At 45.8% G+C, this 26,536-nt stretch overlaps 1 protein-coding gene across 1 annotated transcript in view; it reads right to left on the bottom strand.

Moving 5' to 3' along the window:
* The window catches only part of PAPPA (pappalysin 1), a 234,524-nt gene that overhangs the window by 162,410 nt on the left and 45,578 nt on the right, over positions 1–26,536 (bottom strand). The window contains exons 3-5 of the mRNA XM_004774071.2: positions 18,076–18,221; positions 13,593–13,886; positions 5,214–5,406 (exon numbers count right to left, since the gene is read on the bottom strand). Coding sequence (XP_004774128.2) covers positions 5,214–5,406; positions 13,593–13,886; positions 18,076–18,221 — 633 coding nt within the window. The remainder of the gene's footprint in view (positions 1–5,213; positions 5,407–13,592; positions 13,887–18,075; positions 18,222–26,536) is intronic.

Genomic DNA, 26,536 nt, shown 5'->3' with positions numbered 1-26,536 from the left:
ATGGGTGGACAGGTGAGTGGGTGGTGGGTTGGGGGGTAGATAGATGGATGAAGACCAGTCACTCAGACATGTTGCTATGACTCTTAACTAACCTAGTCTAGATTCTCAAACTGTGGATTTTCATCCTGCTTTATCGCTGTTAATGTGAAATCATACATAGGTAGAAATTCTGCAAGCACACTGATATCCAGTGAAAGGAGAATGATGAAATAGCCCAAGATTAATATGTTCAATGAAATGGTAAGCAGTCGTTGCAAAAATATTCCATGAAATCTCATGAAAAATGCATAAGCTACAATGTTCAGTGAGAAAAATCCTATTCAAAACTGACTTTACAGCAGCTTCTCAATGCTGTTCAAATAACGTTGACATCACAAAATATCAACACGAATTTCTGGGTGGTGGAATGAATATAGGATGATTACCCCTTCCTTTTTATTCCTTCTGGTTTTCTGAACTTTCTATATATTTTGAATATCTATGAATTACTCTTGGACTAGCAATAGTAAGAATTACAGAAATACACTTGAAGGCAGGGAATGAGGAGTGCAGAGAGAGACTTCCTCACTCTGAGGGCAGAGTTCCATTACAATAACCACAACCCATGCATGACAGCTCAGGGTCACATGACTGGCTCTATGATGACAATGAGATTATAAAAGTTCTGGGATGGAGTCAGGAACCACATGGACCTTAATGGCCACCGAGACTTTCTTTCTGTTTCTTTAGACACTTTGTTTTAGAGGATAGTCCTATAGTCCCCTATACATCAGTTCTTCACACATCCTGGGTTTCTAATAGATACTTTGATGAGTGACTAAACCATCATCCACCTGACAGTAAACATGCCTTGTTTGCACAGAGCTCCACAAAGAACTTTCCCTCATATTCAGCCACTGATTCACATATTCATTCACTGTTTCATCTGTTCATTTTGCTGGTAGTCATTGAACCGCCTCTAGTTGCCAGGACTGTACAAGTTCCAGACTTCAGCTATCCAAGGGGAAGGAAATCAGGTATGCCACCTACACCTCATAGAGCTTGCAGCCAGATGGATAGTGCCTAAACAGATAAGTAAACAGATATAAAATTATGGGTTCATTAAGTTCCAGAAAGAAAGTAAATGGATGATGTAAGCAAGAATACTGGTGGGGGAGGTGCACTGGGATAATTAAAATGGAAACAGTCATGAAAGACCTTAGTGAGGGGAAGCCATCTATGGTGAGAGCTGAAGGATGACATGAAGAGTGGATATAAAGCATTCCAGGGGTAATCTCAGGTATGTAAAGGGCCTGCACAGGAAAAGTCTTGGTCTATAGGGATCCCAGAGCAAGTCTGAGTGACAGGAGTCATGAATGAAGGAAGGAGTGTTAAGAGAGGCAGCTGGACAAGAAGGCAAGGACCAGATCATGGGAGGTCCAGTAGACCACCCGCAGATTGCACATAAAAGAGGTGGGAAGCCACTGGAGTCACTCTAAGTCAGGGAGTGACATGATCTAATTTACATTTTAAAAAGACTGGTCTTCATGCTGAATGAAACATGGATTCAGAAAAGAAGGATAAAAGTAAAGCCAAAGTAAATGCAATGGTGTGATTCTGGGCAGTGGGTGATGTTCCCACTTCACAGGTTCAGAAATAGAAGATCATGAGAACAAAGTAATCATACCGAGATTATAGCTTGTAAAGTCATAGAGTAGACAGTATACTACACATCCAGGGAGTATATGTTTTCTTGGGTTTGGCATTTATTTGATTTTTATTTGTGCCTGTATCTACACAGACACACAATCACACACACACACACACACACACACACACACACATTGAAACCACAGTAGTACAAGATGCTAACGCTGGACAAGATCATCTTTCTTACGTACCTTCTATCAGAATCAAAGCCTAAAGTCTGTGCTAATAATATAGCACCCAGCAGCCACATGTGGGTCTTTGAATTTCAATTAATGAAAATTGAATAAATTTAGAAATTCAATTTCACACTTTTCACATTTCAAATGTTCCGTAGCCAGTTGGCTAATGGCTACCATATTGGACAGCAGAAATACAGAACATTTCCATTACTGCAGAAGTCCTAATGAACAGTGCTTCTTTAGATTACCGTGTGTGATGAGTTAACTTCTCTCCCATGCATCTAGCATGGTACTTGTCATGCACCATTCTTGGGAAAACTAAGAAAATGGTTAATCAAGTCATTTTCTGGGTTCTGAGATTTGGAATAGGGAGAAAGGCCAGATGGCCTTCAGTTTACAGATCAGAAAACTGAGGCTGAAGAGGAGCAGAAAACAAATGAGGTTGCAAAGACTTCAGACCCAGGTCTTTTGGGTCTGAGTCCAGAATTCTTTCTAATACACCACCGCCAATTGTTCAGATAACTGAAACCATTCAGTCAACACATGTTTGCAAGACAGATAAAAATAAAGGAGTTAGAAAAGCCAGGGGTGGCCTTGAATTATTTATTCAGTTGCCCATGTGTGAGGACACAGGCTGTGGGAGGATCTGAATATGTTTTCTTAAGGAAAACCCTTGTATTCTCTTAGACCACAGATGTGAGGAACAGCAGGAGGACGTAAGGATGGCCAGGGGCGAGAGGTTGGCATTGATGGATGTAGTGGAAAACACCAGAGATTTTGCAGGGAAAGAGAATTTTCAAGTAGCTAAACAGCTCAGGGAAACTTTGTACAAGAGGGGAGCTAGTATTTCTTGAACAAGAGTGCGTGTGCGAGCATATCACGGATGTCACATTTCTTGAATTCCCCACAAATTCCACGTGAAGTGGGCACAATTATGAAAGAAGATTCAGAAGGTCAGAGAGAACCAGGGAGATGAGACAGCTTGTGCAAGGTCCGGAAGACCAGGGGTGGTGGAGCTGAGGACAGAGTGCAGACAACTTGCCAGCAAACTTGTGCCCTTTGTACCAAGCCAGTCTGTAGGAGTACAAACTCTGAGGGTATGGAGACTGATCGCTCCATTTCTTTACGGCAATTTATAGAACTTGTGGATCGACTTCCTTTAGCCATAGACTATCGTCTACATAGCTGTTAACCCTAATTAGACATGTTTCTAAAATGTCAGTTTTAATTTAACATATGATAACTCCGTTATGAAATTTCAGACCGAACAGAATAGCTATTGTATGAGCCTCAAGTACCAACTGACTATAGGTTATTAAAAACATATTGATTGAAGCTGAGGGTACTATGTAATAGAGACATATCTCATTACACAACAATTAACCCTCCAATAGGTTTCCAACAATCAGATGGTATTTATTTAATGGACAATAACTGCTTTATGAAATACAAATTAAATACATACACGGGAAGCTTCATTTACAAAACTTCCATTTTTAAGTGGAACTGAGGCCAAGGCTTGACCAAAAGTCTGATACTTCTCATCGCCACAGAAAAAATAAATAAATCTACAGGCTGCTGGAAAGTCTGTTCTGAAGTGTCACATGACGTTTCCCAAACCCAGCTCTGAGCTCCCAGTGAGGGAGGCTGGGGCAGGGGAAGGCGGGGCGGGGGTGTGTGTGTGGTGGTTTATAGAAGGCCGGGGAATGCATTTCCTTCCACCATGAACACATTCACCCAGCTACCAAATAAAGGTTCTAGATTCAGGGACTGTTGGTAGTGGAGAAAATTGGAGCCTAAATTTAATGTGGTACCGTGATCGAATATGTATTTATGCATACACATACACAAATGAGAGCTCCTTACCACCTTTCTTGGTTCTTTTGAGGGGAGGGGTAATACCTCCTTCATAAATTAAGTTTTGTAAAGACTTAATGAAAGCACATGGGGGCCCGAGACAAGACATTGCAAAATGTGAGTCAGAGCTGGGCTCCCAGCACCGTCTGTGAGGCTCTTGGTCAAATTTCTTAGTGTCTTCCACTCTAATTCATGCCTCATCTGGAAAATGAGGAAGATGATTCCCCTATTTTTTTTTAAAAGGTTTTATTTATTTATTTGAGCGAGAGAGAAGGCACACATGCAAACGCAGGGAGCAGAAGAGGAGGGAGAGGGAGAGAATTCCAAGCAGACTCCGCGCTGATTGCAGAGCCCAATGTGGGGCTCAGTCTTGCAACCCTGAGATCATGACCTGAGCTGAATGAAACCAGGAGTCCGATGTCCAGCCGACTGAGCCACCCAGATGTTCCTTGATGATTTCCCTTTCATAGTTATCTCTGTTCTCCATATAAAGCCTTAATACGGAATATGGCTTAGAGGAAGGACTTTATCAATGGCAACAACCGCAACTGCAGAGAATGATTAGTTAATCATTAGCTGGTTATTCCTTTCACCATCACCAATGGTATATCATCAGTGTTGGACAAAATGCCAAGAAGGGTTGGGATGGGGGGGTAATACACTAATAAGCCCTAAATTATAGGCAAGTGTAGATGTCATCATCTTAATCTTGACTTGTCATCATCTTTCCTGACTCTTCAGAATCTGTTCCCTTAAAGCCTGAGCTCCTCAGGGGGTGTCAATGATGAAAGGCACCACGAGAGACCAACGGATTCATGCCCCCGTCTTCAGGCCACTGAGGCATTATTAGACCCACTTTGCTGCCAGAGAGGACCAGTTAAGGAGTGAAAATGACTTGCCCAAGGTAATACAGTTAGTAAGTGAAAGACCGGGGAGCAGAACTCCCATGCCTCAGTTTATCATCCCTGATCTTCTAAAAATCCTATCCTCCATTCTACAATAAAGTTCTAGGCACAAAGATTCTAATGATATGTATTTATATATTCAAGTGTATTCAAGTACGTGTATTTGCATATGATGTATGAATATGTACATACACACATAGCCACCTTCATATATAATATAGATTATACATCTATCACAATTGTGCATTGACCAGAGGCAATTTCAGTTTGCGAGCTCATGGAGATGAGGCCAGTACCTCTCTCCCAGAAGACAGAGGCAGTAAGTTTCCAGGTGTTTCATAAGAAAATAAAGCTAAATATCCATTCATGGAAAGCATGCATCTTTACTTACTAATTCCAATGAGCACTCCTTCATTTACCCCCTGACTCCCAAATCTGCCCTGTGTCTATACAGACTAGTCATGGCTAGGTGTTAGGGGATCCAGATGAACAAGAACAGGGACGGAAAAACCAGCTTCCCTTTGGAATTTCCCCTCTTCTCGGCAGGAGAGAGAGGGATCGACACTGCACAGGCCACACTCACCTTTCAAAGAAGTGGCCATCGATGGGCGGAAACCACTCCAGTGTCACGGAGTCGCTCGTGTGGCCCACGATCTGGGGGGCTAGGGCGACGGGCGCCGGCTTCCTGGAGGGCTGCCAGCTCTGGTAGACCAGGTCCAGGTAACAGTGCATTCTGGCGACTTGATTGGGCGTGAAGGAGTCTGTGCAGTCGTCATCTGCAAGTGGGCAGAGGGAGAGATAAGAACCCACTGCTGCATGACGTCTCCCGGGGGCCAGCCAGCCAGCACCCCAGCCCTTGCCAATGCAAAGCTGGCCTCTTCCAGTGCTCAAGAGCTAATGGTCTGTGAAGAAATGAGTGCAGTCGTCACTTCTGGAGACAGGTAAGAGGGAACAGGAGGAAGGGGAGGGTGGATGGGACGGAGCAGCCCAGAGGTCACAGTTAAGGACAAGGGCCAGACAAATGCCTTTCCACAGGCACCCCAATCCCTGGTGAGTAAGCCATGCATTCCCTTATTCTGTCCCTCCCTCAACAGTCACCCCAAATCTCTTATTCATTCATTCCTTGACATTCATTCATTCATTCCTTGACATTCATTCATTCCTTGACATTCATTCATTCATTCATTCCTTTGTTCGGTCACTCCCTCACTCCTTCCCATTCACTCATCTGCTCGTTCATTCCACTGTCCACGGAGGCAGTGATACTGTCCTTCAAACTAACCCCTGAGCATCTATCCCATGTTGTTTGCTCTGGGCCAAAGGCCACAGGAAGATTAGAATTTAAAAAGGGTCCTGCCCTCGAGGAGCGACCAGTCTAGTTAGAGAGTGAAGGCGAGCCTCTTATATGAGCCAAGGTTACCAGAAGACAGTGAAAGTCTGTGATGCTGACCACTGAAGACCAAGACACAGCACCGTGGGCAAAGAGAGGGACCCAGGGAGGCCCCTGAAGGAGGTACTTGAGGTCAATCAGACCGCATGGCTAAGATGGGGAGAAGAAGGTCAGGCACTGCAGGAGAGGGAGCTGCAGTCCTTCGCAGGGAGCACAGCTAGAGAGGCAGGAGGCTCAGGAACAATCCAGGCTCAGTGTCCATCCTGGGAACGAGGACGGTACTGCCACTTGGTTACTCACTGAGTGCTTAGTATCAGCCAGGCGTGGTGCTCTGTGCTTTGGACCTATTTAACATTCCCACTGTTTGGGGAGGAAATAAGACCATTTGCTCCATTTTGCAGAGAAGGGAAGGAAGACTGAGAGAGGCCAAGCAACTTTTCTGTGATCACAATGCCAGGGATACACGTGAGCTCAGAAAGGCACCAAGACTGGACTCCAAGAGCATATTTCTAATCAACGTGAGAACTTCTTTCTGTGCCTAAGTGAGACCATGCATGGAAAAAGGATCCTGCAGGTGCTTTATAAATAGAATGTGAGCCCAAGTCTGAGTGGGCTGGAATACAATCTCTTAAATGTCTTTAGATCGAATGACCTTCAACCCTACTCTCTTTTCTACCATGTGGACTGAAGACTGTCTGAGACTCACCTCCCAAGGAAGGAGGCTGCCTCCTGTCTACCCCTCCAACCGCTTCATTCGGCTGCCCTGGAGGCAGAACAAGGCACTGTTTTGGATAGGTTTCCAAAAATATCACTTCCCAGAGGTGTCTGCCCGGTTGGGGTTTCCGCAGCTGGGCCCCAGACGGAGGAGCACGGGGCTCACCAAATCTTAAAATAAACCCGCCCCTGGGAATCCTGCAGCATAAACTCACTTCGCCTTATCAAACAAACAGAAAATAAGTTTGAGCAGGTGCTGGCTAGCTGGATGGGACCTTGAGAATCCAGTCTGGGGAAGGGACAGGAGTGAAAGAAAGTTATACACAGACGCTCCTTCTGATCCCCTTAGTAATTTTTGTAGGCTGGTCCCTTGTCCAGCACCCAGGCACATCTTTCATAGGTCTGGACAAACTGGAAGAGCCCACTTCCCTTAACAAGTTCTCTTAGTCACATACATCTCTCTCAAGTTCACATGCAGTCATCTAACTCCTTGGATAACAAACTTTCTATGGCTCTCCACTGCCTGGAGAATAGAGTCCAAACGTCTAGCCTAAGAAGGGCCAGCCCATTGGGTAAATTCTTCTTTGTTCCTAGGAACTTTGCATTCTTAGTGCAAAAATCACCCCTGGGAAAGCCATTGAATAGGCCAGAGGCAGGGGAAGAGACAATGGCTAATAAGTATGGCTAAAGAGTTAGACCAACATGTGAGGGCTGCAGAGTCGAGTGGGCAAGTGAATTCATGCCCTCAGGGTCTCTGTCTTCCCACTGTAGATGGAGATGATGAGGACATCGAGAATGTTCCTCTCAGAACTCAGCTGAAGGTTAAGGGCAGTAGTGCACAAGGAACCGTAATGCTCAGTCAAGACTCACTGCCTCAGGACCAGGACAGTGCCTGCGTGTGTGTGTGTGAGTGTGTGTGTGTGTGTGTGTGTGTGAGAGAGAGAGAGAGAGAGAGAGAGAGAACCAGAAGCAGGAAAAAAAAATAATAACCGGAATGTAAAATATTCATTCTCTTTGATTTGGCAATAGACAGATATTCATGAACAAATATGGGGAAAATAGAGGTATGAGGATATTTTTTGGAGTATCATTTATAATGGTAAAAATATCAGAAATAGGGGCGCTTGGGTGGCTCAGTGGGATAAGCCTCTGCCTTTGGCTCAAGTCATGATCCCAGGGTCCTGGGATCGAGCCCCGCATCGGGCTCTCTGCTCAGTGGGGCGTCTGCTTCCTCCCTCTCTCTCTGTCTGCCTCTCTGCCTGCTTGTGATCTTTGCCTGTCAAATAAATAAATAAAATCTTTTTTAAAAATATCTGAAATAACACATCCTTCTATTAGGAGGGGAATGGCCATGTACGTTAAGGCACAGCACCGAAGAGAATACTAATCAGTCATTTCAAAAGAAGGAAGTAACTCAAACTCAGGTCCCGCAGGTACAATTGGGAACATTTAATCAACCCCACTCCATGGAGCTGCTGTGGGGACTCGGTGAGCTGGAGTACACAGAGCATTTATCAAGACGAATGGAGGAGGAAATCAGCATTTTCCCCCTTCATCCACTCTGGTTTGTTTGTTTCTTTCTTTTCCCCAAGAAGTGCATTTCTCCTTTGGCGACTTAAAAATTAGCCATTTCTACATTTGTCAATAAAAAGGAGTATGAAAAACAGATAGGTGACAAAACTTGGTATGGGAACAGAAATGTATCTAAACTTGAGCACGGAAGTCCGTGAACGTCTGTCCCACGGTGCGTCGCTTAAAGACTCAGCTGCTCTCAGAGTCCTGGGGGGAGGGGCAAAAGGGTTTCCGTTTATCACAAATGCTGTCTCAATTAGCTCATGTCTAGAGTCAGCCCCTCTTGGCTTCCTGCCTCCACATGTTTCCCCTCCTGACATCTGAGCTCCAGGACCAACCAGCCCTTCTTGTTCTGCGGTTCTCATCCTAGCCCTCAGCAGGGAGGACTTTGGGGATCTCATCACTGGGGAAGCCTGCACCAGCCCCATGCTTTTGGGGCCCTGCCCTGAGTTTGCTAACTGAACTTGGTTCTCTAGAACACATTCCCCTCTGGAGCATGGTGACCACAGAGCACAGAGGGTCAGGCCAGGGGGTCAGGCCAGGGCCAGTGCTGCCGTGTACTGTGGAACTGGGAGCATGATGCTGTCTCCCCGGCCAGCCTCGTTTTCACCCACGGAAACACAGGGAACAATGATGTAACCACCTCCTAAAGCTAATAAGGGCATTTAACAAGCAAACCTGTTTCTAGTGTAGGGATGACGGAGCTGCCCTTTGTAAGAGCTCCTGCCTTTTTGGTTTTTATTAAATAATGATAGTGATACTAATAGTAATAGCAATAAATGATTATTCACTGTAAAACATGCAGAATATGTCCAAAAATGTTACAGAGAAATAAATACCCCCTAAACTCATTCCCTAGAGATAATACAATGAGTATTTAGCATATAGATCTATGTGTATATATGTATTTTGCATGTGAATATTTATAATTCTCATTATCAGAAATACATTTACACCATATATATACATACATTTATATATATACATATACACACACGTATATATGCCAGGTCTTACACCGTACAAGGCTCTGTGACCATTTTCACATTAAAGAGTTAAATACTCCTAGGAATTATCACTTACGGAGCACTAGTTATGGTACCAAGGACAGTTCTAAGTCCTTTATCTGTGTGAGTACACCTGCTATCACACAAGGTCGGTGGGAAGACTCTCCACAGGATGCAGGAAACCAGGGAGGCCTGGAGAGGCATCTCACCTACCGTCAAAGGCTAATGCATGGAGGATTCGCATTCGGTGCCGCACTCCCAAACTTCGTGCTCTGTGCCCCTGTGCCCCTCAGCTTCTGTTTATTCCTCTCTTTCATCTTCTGCATTATCGTTAGTGGCCACACAACATTCTATCCTATGGGTGCCTTGTGATTTATTTCAACAATCCATGCTCATTGGACTTGCAAGCAGTTTCTAATTTTTCACACATATAAGCGTTTTTTCTTCATCCCTGGCAGAGAGTAAATACCTCCTTGATATTTCAACAATGAACATTGCTAAGAACACCCTTAGGACTGAGTCCTGAAACAAGTGCATGGATTTCCTTCCCTCGGATACATTCCTAAGAGCTGGGATTGCACGGTCGAAGCAGATGTGTATTTGGAAAGACCCCAACGTGCAGAACAATGGTAACCAGACACTTGCTCCTGCGGCCCGGACAAGGCCTGGTTTTCGTACTCTTGAGGAAGCCCTGACTAGAGGGTGGCCTATCATCTTCAGGAAGGAGAGTCTGGGCTTCTGCTTTTCATCTGCCCGGGGCTTATCCAGTGGCTCAAGATGACCCTATGCATGTGGGGTTGAACGCCGTCACCTGTCCAGTGTTTGCTGGAGCTGAGCACTGGGGGCCCTCCCCACCTGCCTTAGCATCAGAGAGAGAGGGAGAGAGCCAGATTGTTCACCGATCAATAGCACAGGCTCTGCAGTGAAAAAGGCTTACCTTTTTCTTGTGTGACCCTAGACAAGTGGCCTAAGCTACATGAAACCGCACTTTCTGCATCTGTAAAATGGGTTCAGTAAGAATAGTCCTTACCTCAGAGGGTCACTTTGAGGATTCTACAAGAGAATCCTATGAAGTGTTCCCTGCAGTGTGTGCCGTATCCCAGGCAATTGATTAAAAAAATGTGGACCTGTGCTGACCGCCATGGCAGCACCGACCAGGTGGGGTTATTTCAGTTTGAACTAATTAAAGTTACTAATGATGAACAATTCAACTCCTCAGTCTTACTAGCCATACTCGAGGCACTCACAGGCCACACCAGACCAGTGGTGATCACACTGGGCACCACGGACACGGGACATGCCCATCTTTGCAGAAAGTTCTACTGGATGGCACTGCTCTAGACTCTTCACTCCGTGAGTGGCCAGGCCCGAGAAAGAAGCACCCAGGAAGGAAGGATGGAAGGAACTCCGAGCAGCTGACCCAGCAGGGTCTCTACCCTCTGGCCTTGACCGCACAGCCCCTGTGCATAGCTCTTCCCGGTCCTGAGAACCCCATCCTCTTCTGCATTTTGAATTTCATCCAGCTGCTTTTGTCACCTCATCTATCAGAGATCCTAAGGAAAACAAACATTTCAAAGCTCGTGGTCGCCTTGAATATGCTTTTGCGGGTGTAAGTTTGTTATCGTAGCTCAGTGAATTAGTTCTGCTGTTAATGGGTCACTGAGCTGAGGGGTTCCTTTAAAAAAACAACAGTAAATCAATCACCCTTTAGATCTGTACAAAAGGGAACAAAAAAAAAAAAAAAAAGATTTAGTTTATGGGGGTCTGGTAGCCAGTGGCAGCTCCGAGGCTCCTAAGCGTCCGGCAACCTTCCAAATTCATGTTATTGTTTATTTTCCATGTGCATTGAGCTGGCCAAGGAAAGGTGCTACAGAAATGGAACGTAAGCAGGGCTGTGTGAGGGGACAGGGCACCGGATGTGGGATGTCGGCTTGGCTGGAAATGGGAATCCAGTGGGAAATCTGCTTTTGAGGAAATACCCAGAACTGTGGTCTTTTTAAAAGACCTAAACCTGATGACCTCTTTCTGGTGCCAAGGTTGGGCTGTTGACCCTTTCAAAGACCTCAGGTTTGAACAGTAGGAACCTTAAACTGTAGAAACCCCCAGAGGTCATCAGCCTACGTGGGAAAGCAGGAAGACCTAATGGGGATTATCAGATTCACTCGGTTTCAGCGGTAAAATCTTTTCAAAAGTGATCTGAGATGGCTAAAATGAACAAGTCAGTAAATGACAGATGCTGGCAAGGATGTGGAGAAAGGGGAACCCCCTATGCTGTTGGTGGGAATGCAAGCTGGTGCAGCCACTCTGGAAAACAGCATGGAAGTTCCTCAAAAAGTTGAGAATAGAGCTACCCTATGACCCAGCAATCATACTACTGGGTATTTACCCTAAAGATACAAATGTAGTGATCTGAAGGGGCATGTGCACCTGAATGTTTATAGCGGCAATGTCCACAATAGCCAAACTATGGAAAGAACCTAGATGTCCATCAACAGATAAATGGATAAAGAAGACATGTTTTATACACACACACACACACACACACACACACACACACAATGGAATACTATGCAGTCATCAAAAGAAAAGAAATCTTGCCATTTGTAATGACATGGATGGAACTAGGGGGTATTATGCTGAGTGAAATAAGTCAATCAGAGAAAGACAATTATTATATCATCTCTCTGATATAAGGAATTTGAGAGGCAGGGCGGGGGGCTGTGGGGGGTGGAAATGAAACAAGATGGGATCGGGAGGAAAACAAACCATTAGAGACTCTTATCTCACAAAACAACTTGAGGGTTGTTGGAGGGTAGGGGGGTCGGCACAGGGTGTCTGGGTGATGGACTTTGGGGAGGGTATGTGCTATGGTGAGTGCTGTGAAATGTGTAAGTTTGACAATTCACAGACATGTACCCCTGAAACAAATAATATATGTTAATTAAAAAACTGTGGTCTGAGGCCAAAGTCAAAGAAGAAATGGAAAACTGTGGGAAGAGGGCTTTCCGAGTTCAAGCAGAGATGGAGACATAGAGCCCCACACAGGAGTAGAAGAAAAAAAGTGCGTGGAGTCAGATGTGTGATCTGGGGCAAATGACTTTAGTGAGTCACGGTACTGCCATCTGTAAAATGGGGACACTTTCTACCCTACAGATCTGTTGCGAGTTGAATGAGATAGTGTGTATTAATGTCCTTTAGGAACCATAAACTTTTATACAAGGAGAAATATTACTATTGATAAGAATCACCTTTTTCTATCTTTATGAGAATTTATTTTCTTCCCTCCTGCCTCCATCCCTTTCCTTCTTCTCAACAAATAAACTTACTAAGCTCTGTGCTAGGAGCTAGGCACTAGGAATATAATGATTCATTAGAGACAGTCTCTGCTTTCACAGAACGCGCTTACTTTTATAGGGGCAAGAGACTCCTATAGAGAATATTATAATAGAATTCGATGTTGGGCTAACATGTGCAGTTTGTAGATTGGGTCCTACACTGGGGTTCTTGGTCTGAATGGCCAGTGGTGAGGGCTGAGACTGCCTTAGAAAAGGACGCCTTGTTTTAACTTTCCAAATATGCTCTAAGTTAGAAGTGGACTTGATATATTCTAAAAGAAGTACACGACATCCTTGAACCCAAAGCACGAGTCCTTAAAGTTATTACCGATGGTATAAAAAAGGGCTTTGACAGGATATATGCAGTTAGGAAAAGAATGCACCCCTCTCACATAATTTCATATTTGCAAAACCAAAAGCATTCTATTTTTTTATAATAAAAGAGTAAAGGAGAGTATAATAGCTTTATATTTAAGAAAAAGGTGCAGTTAAAAATAAAAAAAGAAAAGATAAAGAAAAAGTTGCAGTAACCACCAGCTTAGAAAAATACAACTGCAAAATTAGAGGAAACTTCTCTAAGATTCCTCGGATCCAAAGATTCCATTTTCTTGAGTGAAGGGAGACCCAGAGATAGGGTTTAACTGACCCAAAGGCACTGGGTAACCCAGTGGTAGATCTAGAACTTCTATGGAGGTCTCCTGACCTTGGGCCCCAGCCAGCCCCTTCAAGTGTGTCTTTCTGAGGAGACGTCAGATACAAAGCTCCCATGAAGCCCTGATATCTTACACAAGGACTGTCACATCCTGATTATCAGGGATGAGGGACAATTGGGATGAAGAAGTCTTAGATAAAGAAAGCAGCCTTCCCAAGGCTCCTCTGAGCCAGGACCGGAGCCCATGTGGGACACCCAGCCGTGTTCATCCTGCCAGGCGGGGGAACCCTACCTGCGTAGCTCATGAAGTTGTTGTAAGGGGTGTTGAAGAAGCTATGGAAGCCACAGGTGTCATTCCCTGGTCCCGGATCACCGCAGAACTTGTGTTTTGGGGCTGGATTGGTATCGCTGCAGAGGTCTCCTGTCTCAAAGGAGGGTTCCGTCTCCATGCAGGGATCACTACAAGACTGGATCTCTGAGATGCCTCGAAAGATGTGGTAGAGGCCCAGGCTGTGCCCGATCTCATGGATCATGGTGTGGGTGTGCCCAGGAATGCCGTAGAAAGACGGATTCAAGACAATGCCACCTGCAGGGGAAAACCAGAGCCGTAAGCAAGTGGGGACACTCTGCTTCCTGCTGCAGAAATCCCCCAATCACAGGCAAATGGGGTGCTGCCCCAGGGAACCACAGGCTTCTCCACGCTGGGGCTCCACTGCTCTGAGAACTCTTAGGACTTGTGATACGCAGCACTGACTGGGTAGGAAGGAGTCTCAAGAGTCATTCTGGGCAATCCCTTCCTTTTTCAGATGAAAACCCTACTGTCTGAAGAACCAAGGCAACCTGACTGAGCTGATCTCAAACTATATTACAAACAGGCATGATTTCTGGGCTGGGGGACATTTTTGCTGCCACCTTGTCCTTCAATAGTAAGGCACACCCTGGTTTACAAACACTCCGCACTGTCTAGTCCAACCAAAGCCCTCGTGATCAGATACCTTGGTGCCAGTCCTCACTCTGACCTCCCCAACACTAGGACGCTGAGTGAGCTGACTGCCCTCCCTGAATCCCACTTCTTCATCTAGCTCTCATGGAGGCCATCATCCTGTTGAGCATCTCATGATGACGGTGTCATCACAGCCAACGTCTTGTGGGTGCTTAGCATGTGTCCTCGGGCCACGTGCTTGGCGCTTCCTGTGTATAATCACACTTCCTCAACTCACAACCCAAGAGCAGAGACAATGAATCCCAGACAGGTAAAGTGACAGGCTCATGACTGGGAGTTCAGAAAGTGACAAGCTGGGATTTGAACCCAAGGTTCTTAATTTCCGGAGCCAGGCCTCTTAATGACTTCTACTACGAGTGCCAATCGCAGGGCCTGGAAGGTGGCATCTCATTACAAGTGTGTTGAATCTTTGCTGAACGTTAACCCAATGAAAGCCATTTTCTGAGGTCCACCTGAGCACACGTAAGCAGCCTTGCCTAGCTTCACAGTTAGCAGGTGCCCTATTCATGACTCCAAGTGGGTCAGAGGGTATCTAACTGCTTAGGAGTCGAAGAGGTCCTGAGAATAAGCAGCATGACCATCACCTGGAAAAGATTAAAGATGCACTCCCGGGCCCTACAGACCTACAGAATCAGCATCTGTGCTCTAACAAGGGTCCCAGATGGCTCTTCTGTACATTCTAAGTTGCAGAAGCCATGGTCTACCCCACAGGTCTTCAGTGACTGTGTATGGCTTAGCCTAGGGAGATGGATGGAACAGATTTCCACAGAATCACTGGATGGCATTTTTCACGTTCATTTGAGGCACTGGAGAAACGATATAGGCTGGTGGGGAGACATTTATACTTACAAATCCAAATGTGTTTAAGAGAAGGTTAACATTCAGGTCCGAACACTCTGCAAGTTGTGATTTTAAGTGCGGAGCAGGGTCTTCTAAAGAATAGTGATAAGGCAGGACCTTGTTGATTTGAACTGGCGGGCGTGGAGGGGGAGTTTTATCTTGGGTTGAACTGCTGGGAGGTGAGCTTGCTCAGTCATGAGGCTCACGGAGTCTATTAATTCTGAACTGCTCAGAGCCTTCTAGCACAGAGATAAAGATGTATGAGAGAGGGTGTGGGCGTGTGTGTGCACACACGCACGTGTGTGAGAAGGGGCAGGCAGAGAGGCAGGGAGGAAGAGAAATTGAGACAGGAAATCTCTCTCAATTATTTTCTGTCAGTCATAATATGAAACATAATCCCCTTCCCACCCAAGGCTTTTTCTAGAGATCATGGCATCACGGCAGGAAAAGACGGTAAAAATATATGTATGGTTCTAATAAGTTAGGTTTGATTGGGGTTAGTGGGGAGAAATTGCTTCTGGCCAACATGTCTCGGGATGGGGAGATGGCAGGCTGGGGGCTAGGGGCCCGGGACAGTGAGCCTGACATCAGATGCAACCCTCACTCCGCTTGACCCCGGCTGTGTGATCTTGGAACAGTGACTCTGCGTCTCTGGTGAGCTCTAAAATAAACAGCTACGACAGCGCCAGTGATTCTGTTTCTCCAGGAGGCTTCAACATGGAGGTGCCGGGCAGGGGGATGGGAAGGTGCGGGACCCCCACAGGTATTTCCAGGGATAATGATGGGATTGTAGACTTAATGTCCGGGCCAGCTTGGTTCGTTTTACCTCATCCCCTCCCGACTCACCCCTCTGCACGGAGCCACAGCACAGAGCCCGAGTCTTGTTTCACTGCTTCTCTTAAAAGGTGAAATAGCTGGGGCCTGACATCATTCTGAAACACTATAACATGCTGCGGATTTATGGCCTTCTGTATTCCTGGCCCTGAGCCAGCCTCGGAAATTCACGGAATCATCAGGAGTATTTTTCTCTAACGTTAGACTCCTTCTAAGAGTCTCATCAAGAGCCTTTCTGTTGCTTTTCCAACAGGACAGCATTTCAGTGTGGAGAACCTTCTTTGGAGACCATCTAGTCTAACCTGTTCATTTAAAATCTGAGCAAACAGGGGGAAGGAGACTTGCCTAAGGCCATATGGCCAAGCAGAATCACAGCTGAGAACAAACATAGGTATCGCTCTGGGCCAGCAGGACTCACATACGTCATACCAGGCACGTGACAGAAACAAATTGTCTACGTTCAAGTGTGTCTAAGTTGCATGCTCTTTTCTGCCCAACCTCTGTCTGTCTGTTTATGCGTCCATCAACTATCTCAGGGTTTCTCTACCTCAGTATTACTGACATTTTGGACTGGATAATTCTTGCTAGACCCATAGACTGAGCAGCATCGCTGTCCTCTACCCACTAGATGCCAGTGGCATTCCCCCATTTGTAACAGCCAGAACCATCTCCAGACATGGCCAGATGTCTCCTAGGGGATAAAATTCTCCCAGTTGGGAACTACTAAAGATTCCTCTTTCTCTCCAGCTCTGTTTACACCACAACCACACACCTGCACATGTTCACTCCTGCGTGCACACACGCATGCACCATATTTTGGTCTCCTTGTCTTAAAACCAAGTGGAAAAGGAAAGCAGTCTAGCGGGAACTAACTCTTAGAGTTTGAGGTCTCCGTCCTGTGAAGCTGCAGAGTCCTTTCCAAAATACCACCATTTGAAACGGTGACTGGACCCGGGCTGTACCACTGGGGGAGCAGGGGGCCTCAGGAAACACTGAAAACTGTCTCTCTCCTGAGCCCAAACCTCCTCAGATGAAGATGCTCGACAGGCAAGGCATTGCTCTCCACGGGTATAAACACTGAGAACATTCTGTCAAAGGAAAAAAGGTTGAGTACATTGTAGTGCCCTCACTCAATGGAATATTGTGTGGAAATTAAAAACATCACCTATAGAGAGATAGAAATGACTCAGAAGGATGCTTTTTTTCTTGTGATATTAAGTGAAAGAGTTGGATGGGAAGTGATTAGGAAGACTGTTACCAGTCTTCCTAACGTAGGTAGCATAATATGAAGTAAACAAATACAAAAACAAAAACAAAAACACCCCCAAAAAAACCCAAACAAAACCCCCCCCCCAAAATGTAAAATTTTTATCTATGCTGTGATTTCAAATATGCACAAGTTACAGAAACACACGTGCATATACAGACATGTGCTGGAAGAGAGCACGGAAAAATGAAAATTAAAGAGCTACGCTGTTTACTTCAGGGTCTGGTTCAGAAACCATTGTCTTTTCTGACTCTTGGTGATGGGTTCCTATAAACATATGTCTGGTTTATGGATATGAATACTTTGGATGTAAGAAGCGTTCCTGGTGGTGTTGGTGGACCACGGAGGAACAAGGAGTTCTCAGCAAGCTCACTCCCTCTCTCTGTCTCTTTGGTATCCCTCAAGCCAAGCTCTGACAGGCTGTGTCAGCTCCCTGTGGCTGAAAGGCTGGGAAGACAACAGCATGCACTAAGAGGCAAGGGGTAAAAGAAGGAAGCTATCAAGGGACACAGCTGGAGACTTGAACTCCAAATGGGGCCCAGCCACGGACTTGTTTGTGACCTTGGATAAGCCCTGTTCCTTCTGCGGATCTCAGTTTCCCCACTGGCAAAACAGGGTTAATGATACCATGTTCTTTTCTTCAGAGAAATGCCTGGTGGTTGAGATGAGATAAGATAAGAAATGCTAAGGGGTTTTATACTCAAAAAAGCAATGAAGAGATCATTCACCATCACCATTGTCAAGGTCATGATCACCACCACCATTACCATCATCACTAAAGTTAATCCTGTGCTAATCCAAATTCCTCCTGAAGAAGTTTCTAATTCTCACCTAAGTGCATTAGGGCCTCCTTGTCCCATGGCCAAGTTGCTACTCCTGCCAATTCCTCCTCCGAGGAGTTTGCAAAGAAGATATTAAGGTGTGTTGATCCATCCAGTCTAAGAATGTTCTTCAGTTCATTAACATCCAAGTATGCTCTGTAACAGAAAAAGAACCTTGGCTGTCATCACCATCCAGAAAAGGTACTATTCAAATAACAGCTATTCCCCCAAGTGATTAAGAGCTACTGTGTGCCACGCACTTTGCTAAACACTTTATACACATCACCTCAATGACTTCCCCCAACAGTATATAAGGTAAGTGGAGATGATCCCATTTTACAGCTAAGAAAATCAAGTCCTTGTAAGTTGAAGAGACATAACAAGATTCCTCGGCTTATAACAGTTCACAACCTACATTTACTTAAAGTCAACATCTTTGCCCTTAAGGACTCTGCTATCTTGCCTAGTGATGAGGCTACATAATGAGGGTGCAAATCAAGAACGCCGACCATGGAAAAGACAACATGTATTCTAGTCCTGGCTCCTTCTCTATTTCACTCATTCACTATGGGAGGCAAATACAGAGCTGCACTAGGGGCCTGCGCTGTGTCTCTGTACCAACCATGCAGAGACACATTATTGCTGTTTTCAAGATAGGGAACCTGTGGCCCACATGTGATTAAACAGGTTGCCCAAAGTTGTAGAACAGGGTTTCAAGGCCAATTCTGTCTACCTGGAAACCTACGCTCTTGTCACTGGGCATCATGCTGTCCCTACACCCAGGTGATTCAGTATTCAGTAAGCCTCTATTTATTTGCCTGTAAAATGAACCTAAAATCCCTTAGAGTGGGATGTTGTATTTGGAGTGGCTGCCACTTTAGACGGACAGATCAGAAAAGTGAACCGACTCCCCATTATCATCAGCAGCTCCTTAACAGATAGAATGAACGCATGTTGGTGAGAGGCTGGGCACATCCTAGGCACTCAGTAAGTAAGAACTCCTCCTCCACAGAGTATGGTTCCCCTATCAACACTGAAATGCTAAAGCTTTCCATCGGTCACAGGCATATTACTCAACGGATCATTTTCTAAATAACGGAGGCATTTGGCTCCCCTCTCTTGAGTGTCTCAGCCTCCGTTTTCTGTCTGCTGTCATGTACCCTTGTGAGCAGCTGAAGATCATTTCTTGAGTAAGGTTGGAAATGAATCAATGAATAAAGGCATGAAAACATATATAAATACACAAGTAGGCAGCTTGATGTAGCAGGTAAGATGACATCTCTGACTAATGATATTTATGTTTGATGGGCCCTTCTATGTGGTCCAACTTTATGCGGATGATCTCCTTTAATCTCCCCAACAAAACTGAGGTAGGCCGTATTATGAGGCTTCTATTCCAGAGGAGGGAAAGGAGACTTAAGCTTCAGACCTTGCTTAGGTCACACAGCGAGTTGGAAGTGGTTTCCTTTTTCATAATGCTATCTGTCCATCTGTCCGTAAGGGATTGACACAGTCCTGGCTGGTAGAACACTTGTGATAGCTCCCTTCTCTTTCCTTCCTGGGGTCTTAGAAGGGCTCCTGTATGTGAAACATAAGTCCAAGGTCCCCAGCATGGCTTCCAATATGCTGCCTCCCTCTCCAGCACCATTTCTCCTAGCTCCCTCTCCTGAATTTCCCACTGTGGGCTGGGGGCGCCCACCATGATGCACCATCCATGGTGCCTTCACTTGCGAGGTTCCCTCTGTTAGGGACTCTGATTAGCATTTTGTCCTCTGATGAAGAAATCCAAAGCCCACACTGGTACCGCTCCTCAAGGAAGGCTTCCCTGACTCTCATTTCTCGTCTACCTCCATTGCCATCTCTACACTCACCCACCTCCCATAAGTAAACGTCCTCACACTGTTCCAAATCATCATGACACCTGTCTATGTCCACCACCATCCATGGCTCCCTGGGGCAGGGAACATGCCTTATCCATTTCTGTTTACCCAGTTCTCAGCATAGGGCTTGCCCCCGGAGCCAGCACTCAGCAGACATCGAAGGGGTTAAATTTATCCTGGGAAAGAACAAAGCTAAAATATTGGGGTCCCAGTCTCCTTTGTATGAGGCCTCAGCTTCCTTGCTAATTCACTGGGATTGGCAGCAGCTACCTGGTGCTCCAAAGAGCATTCCTACGGGTCACGGGCCCACACCTCTGCTCCTACGGGAATAGATACATAGGAGACCCAGAGAGCCCTCCTCATCCCCTACAGCATCAAGAGCCTATAATTGATCATGTGACCATAATTCTTTCCTGGCTATTCAAAAAAAAGGTGAACTTGAGTGAGAGATACAGACAAGGCCAAGAGAGGTCATAGCTATATCTGGGTTGAACTGAACAGTTTCAAGGATGACCACATGCTCAGATATTGACCCGCAATCTTGCTGCCTTGCTTTCTCTCCCTGGAAATCCTGACCTTCACCTTCTTAGCCTGGAAGCTGCACAAGGAGTTTTGGCCAGTCTACTCTGTGATCAGAGAAGGAAAGAGGAAAGAGAAAATCAACATTTATGAAGCGCTTGCTGTATGCCCGTCCCCATGCTAGCAAACACCTCTCGTCCCATCTCTGCAGTATCTGAAGTCATGCAACATAGTGGGTAGGATGCCTTGTTCTCAAGCCAGAGTCCTGGGTACAAATCCAGCTCCTCCACCAGATGTGTGGGTCGTCCTGGGCAATTTACCTCACTGCCTGGGCCCCGGTGTGTCTGTACACACAAAACGATCTATCTCATCGGGTTGCCCGGAGGATTGGGGACGTAATAAAGGAAGTATAAAGGACCTAGAACAACACCTGGCACGTAGAAAGGCTCAGTTCGCGTTTAGCTATTCCCATCATTCATCCCCATCTCGCAGATGACGGAACAGGGTTCAGAGATCACATAAATAGTGACAAAGCCAAGCGCAAATCTCAATGTGTCCAATTCTTCCCACAGCCTCTCCCTCATTTCCAGGCTCACGCAGGGCCACGGTGCAAAGGGAAACAACGCGGAGGCGAAGGAAAACAAAGAGAAGCCGAGATTTTCTTGGATCAGCCCTTTCCACATTATTTATTTTTTTCTAATTGATTTGTCCATTTCCATCAAGCATTCTCTCAGGCAGAGGACACAGATGTTATTAGACAAAGTCACCTCTCTGCCCTGCTGCTCTAGGCTGAGAAAAGCTTCGTGAGAGGAAGAGGTGGGGTGAGGTGGGGCGGGGGAGACATTTTAATTGGTTGTTTATTCACTTGTAATTGCAGAAGCCAATCTTTTCAAGGGGTGGTACTCATCCTGGCCCAAGGCAGACATGTGGGATGTTGGAGCCTCTCCCTTGCTTGTATGTGGGTTTTTTTTTCACACTTTGAGAAGCCTCCATTTCCCCCAAGAGGAAGAATCCAGGGCAGCCATCCAGGTTTTTGGCCCCCTGGGCCTCTCTTCTCTCCCTCCCTTTTTTGGGGGGTGGGGGGGGGGAACCCACCCAAAGGAAAACAGCTCTGTGGCTAAGAACTTTCCTTCTGTGGGCGGAGGTCTTCCCACCAATTCAGAGCCAAGCTGGGTGTCTCCTGCATGCATCAAGGGAAAGTCTCCTCAGGGGCAGGACTCCATGTGGGTATTTTCTTCTCTTCGCCTGCCTCAAGAATGTTTAATCCCTCCTGTCAACGAATGGTGGTGAAAGCACATAAGGTCAAAAAGAAAAGGGTCATTAGAGTCTAAGGAGACTGGTAAAGACGGAAGGAAAAAGACGTGCTCAGGGCCCCTCGGCTTTCCGTTTTGCCCCTAGGGAAGATTAGCCTCATGTGTATACTGCAGACTAGTCGAATCTATTAAAAAAAAAAAAATCATTACCCATGCTCTATGAAAATCAATACAAATCAAAATCTCAGTGTGTTATTAATTTAAGTCCCAGTACTACTCAGAGTTGGATGGAGAAACCACGTCCATGGGCAAGTTGTTTTACCTCTCTTGACAGAAAGACCAGCAGACCAGCAGGATTCAATGGGACAGCTCAGTACAGCCTGCGCACACCATCCCCTCCAGGTCCTGGCCTCCTTTGTTCTCCTACTGGGAAAAAACCTAAACTGTCTGCCTCTGGGTGGTTCTCGGGGACTCAGCTTCCCACGTATCATCCCTACCACCCAACCTTCTTCTCCCTCCAGAAAACTGCACCTCAAGTTCTGATGGTGTCCTCATTCCTGGAGCCTCTGGGTTCCCCAGATTATGCCCACCCCTTACACATGCCCATCAGTCTCTCTCCTCCGCCTCATGACTTTCCTTCCTGCATCTCTGCCTCTTAAAATGTTATCATCCCTGCAAAGTCCAGTTCGCCTCTGCTCCTGACCACTCTCACCTGTAAAATGGGAGGATGACAGTCACCTCTCAGGGGGTCTAGAGGCCACCCAGAGACAGTGCCTCACGCAGTGCCTGATGGGTAGAAGGCACCCATTGATTAGCACAGGCTATTGTTGTCACATGATCGTTATTACACTGCTAGTTATTAGCAGGGCCAAGATCATCATCGCCTCTAGCTGACAACGACTTCTCTGTCCTCAGAGCCTCTCCGTTCTGACTCTACTAATCACCCTGCTTTGTGTTATCTTCTCCATGAGCCCCTGTCTTCTCCATCAGACTATGAGCTTCAAGTAGGTGGGGACCAAGACTTCACATCTCCGTGCTCCCTAAAACTTGAGTGAGAGAGCGAGCGAGCGATCCAGAGATGGACCACGGGTTAGCAGTCATGGAGTATGACCCACTTAAACTGTGTAACTTCAAAACAAGATGAAGAAGTCCAGGCTCAGGGAAATGAAGTGACTTGCCCAAGGCATTAAAGGAGGGACACAGAAAGGCCTGACAGCAAACCTCCATTTACCAGCCTGTGTGTAGCAGCGCTTTTGCACAAATCAGTAAAGTCGCCCCTTCATTCAGGTGGACACAGTTCCTGTGAAGGTATGTGGCTCGAGAGTCAAGCCCGGGAGGGACCCTCCTCGGCTGAGCATCCCTGTGCAGAGCCTGTATTGCCTGAGTGTCTGGCCTCTCCCCCTACACTCTGCTGCCCAGAATCCCTAGCTGTTTAGTGAGTATGTGAATTAGACCCATGTTTTCCAGTATACGTGCTGCCGAAGTGAGCACAGATCTGTGTTTTCCAAATCACAGTCTACAGAGGGCTAAATCCACAAGAAGCAGATGCATGTTTAAAGGAAAAGATTTTTTTGGATTCAAATGGGTTTAGGATACGCTCTGTTAAACAATGTTCAATACATATGGTTTTTTAATTGCAAGCGTTATCAGAGCCTTTAACATGCAAAATGGGAGTAGAGCAGATAGGGTATGAGTGTTCCCAAACACACATGACCATAATCCTCCCCACTCCTCCCGACCCTAATCTCTGGCTCTGCCAAAAATCAAATAACAGCACAACTAATAGATTTGGGGAAATGTTGGGCTAAACTGTCAAACCCCTCCTAACTTAGACCCCCTCCCCAAGCTGCCTTTCAAGAGAGGTGTCTCAGAGTCTCTTTGCTTCCTCCACAGCCCATGCCCCTGGGTCCTACCATGAAGGCTGTGGGTCCCCTGGAATGTCAGTTGCAGGGAGGCCCAGCCCCAGAGTGCCAAGGCGCCCAGACTTTCCCTCTCTGCCAGAACAGCATTTCAAAGCCATGAGAGCAGCTCTGGAGGGAGATCAAAGCTCTCTCAACTCAACTGTCATTAGAATATTTTCTTTATGCATCTCACTCACTGCTGAGTGCCAATAACATATTTCCTAAATGCACTGGCCTGAGATGGTACAACTCTGTAATAATCTCAATGAGGGGGCTGTCGGGGCCTGTTTTATTGAAAGGGAAGCAAAAGGGAACTACATTCAAAACTGAGAGCAACAACAGATCCCTTAAGTGAGATTATGGAAGGCTCAAGTTTTTTTCCAGCTCTAGAAACAGAATACACGGGCTCTCCTGTTTTACAGACGGTTGGTCAGAGGTATGTCTCACAGCACGTGCAGATCAAGACTGCCCAGTGTTTGTCTCTACTCCCACTTAAAGCCAAATGACATGCCCACTGTTGAAGTGAGAGCCAAGGAGATTTTTGAGAAGTATCCTGCCCAAGTTCCATCCCCTGGGCTCTTGACAGGTGCAGGCATGGCGATGGTGCTGACCAGGTGCTGATGCCCTCCACCTGAGGAAGATTTGTTTGAGCTGAACCTGGCTGTGAGTGGGCCATCTCCAAGCCAGAGGCTGGTGAGGGTTCTTTCAGATTAAAGGAAAAGGCAGCAGAGTGCCATAGAAACACGAATGTCTTTTTTTTAATGGGAAAGTACACACACACACACACACACACGTATATATATGTGTATATATATACATACACATATACATACATACATACACACATACATACATATGACAGCATAACACTTAAAGAGAGTGACCTAGAACCGTATTCTACTTGTAATTCGTATAGAAGACCGTCTTACATGGTGAGACTCTTTGCTACTTACTTTCATAATTAAATATCCTTGGGGACAGTTCTAGAAAGAATTGTTCTGGACTACAGTCTGCTCTTCATTCAATTGATATAAAAGTGCGGGGCACAAGTACGTCAATGTTTATGGTACATGTTTTTGTATTTACCATTTTATTCTAACATTACCACACCAAGAAATACTTCGTTGTTGTAATCACTGTCTATTTTTTGCAAAAACCTCATCTTGAGAGAGACAGTCTAGGGTTTAAGTCCTATTTCTTCTGCCAAGAAGTGTCTCTGTGACCTTAGGGAAGGGACTCAACCTCTCTGAACCTGTCTTCACCTGTAAAATGCAGATTATAAAATTCAACCCAGGCAGAAGAATATAAAAACTTAAGGAGGTAACATGTGAGAAAACAACAAGTGAGCCCAACTCACAGAAAGGGCCCAAGAAGCATGATTCTCTTTTTAGCTTGCTCATGAAACTGGCCCTCGCTCCCTTAGCTCCCAATGCCTGCTGTCTCTCTCCCATCAGGGGACCCTGCTCCCACCATTGGACCAGGGTGCTTCTCTCCTCCACAGGTGGTTGACCTGTTCCTATGACTCACACGGCAAGTCCTGTAGCACTGCCCATTTCCAAATTCTGATTGCAGCCTGTCATTCCCCAGGAGGGTCTTGAGTCCCTGAACCACTACTCCAATTTCAGCACACACCAGACCATTTGAAAGTGATTATCAAATATAAAGATCAAAGCCACTCAAGGCAAGTCATTAAAGCAAGATAAACCTCAGAATGTTTATTGCATCCATATCCTTGTTGCAATTAACAAGCATTCCCCAAGCTGTGGCCAGTTCTGAACCCTGGATTCTGTGTCTTTATCCCAAGGGTCCTAATGATCTGGAGTTTATTCTCTTGCTTAGTTTCACTGTCAGAAATGTCTAAATCTGCCTCTCTTGTAAGAGGAGGCACGGAAAAAAAAAAAAAAATAGAGTGCTTTGGAGAGTTTATTAAATTCTCAGAATCCTGAATGATTGGTTTCCAAAATAACAGCTCTTGCACAGAAGTCTGACACACAGTCTAAGAAAAATGTAACAGCACCAATGAAAGAGCAATTGAAAAATCGATCATTCTTTCATTCATTTATTGAATAAGTCACTCGTTCGATCCCTCCCCTCCTCCTCCCTCCCTCCCTCCCTGCTCGCCTTGGTTTTCCTTTCTTCTCTCCCCTCTGCAAATCATTCATTCAGTCGGCTCTTCTTTTGTTCGCCAATCCTTACAGAGATTCTATTATAACCATGCCCTAAGCTAGCAACTGGGCACACAAATATGAAATCGAAACAATTTTCACTCTCAAAGGGTTAGCAGTTTGATGAAGGAAATGAGACAAATAACCAGACGATCACAACATAATATGATAATACGAATAAAGCCCACCATTTGGGGGAGTTCATGACACACTGGCACCGTTGAAGTACTTTTCAAAATGATCTCTTTGAAGCTTTACAAAAAACCCTATGTGTCCAGGAGGAGTATCCCCAGTTGACAGGGGAAGAAACCCAGACCCAGTGAGGTGACGCCATTTTTCCAAGGTCCCTCTACCTGGTTACGAGTGTGGGAGGTGAGATATGGCTGCTCATCTGTTGGTTACCGCAGACCACATCCCTATCATTAATGTCTTACCTTCTCTTATGATGTGTGTTATCACAGAGGAGGAGCTGAATGGGAGAGAAGAGAAGAACAATGACACTTACCCAGCTGAAGGTGGCGAAGACATCGCTGGGCTTTTTAGATGAAGAAAAAACCTTGGCTGGGTGTCAGACCAAGTGTAGGAGACAGGGTCAAAGGCAGAGGCTCCAGAAAGCCAGGAAGCCTGAAAGAGCAGGGAAAGGTTGGAACCTTGCAAGGTGGCTGGTGCCCTTGCAAAGCTGGGAACATGGGAGCAACTCCACAGGGCAGGTCTGGAGGGCTCAGCAATGGCCACATCAGACAGGTCTTATAT

Source organism: Mustela putorius, unplaced genomic scaffold, assembly GCF_011764305.1.
Source record: "Mustela putorius furo isolate JIRA1106 unplaced genomic scaffold, ASM1176430v1.1 tig00537301_pilon_pilon_pilon, whole genome shotgun sequence".
NCBI lineage: Eukaryota > Metazoa > Chordata > Mammalia > Carnivora > Mustelidae > Mustela > Mustela putorius.
This window is presented reverse-complemented; position numbering and strand designations above follow the sequence as displayed.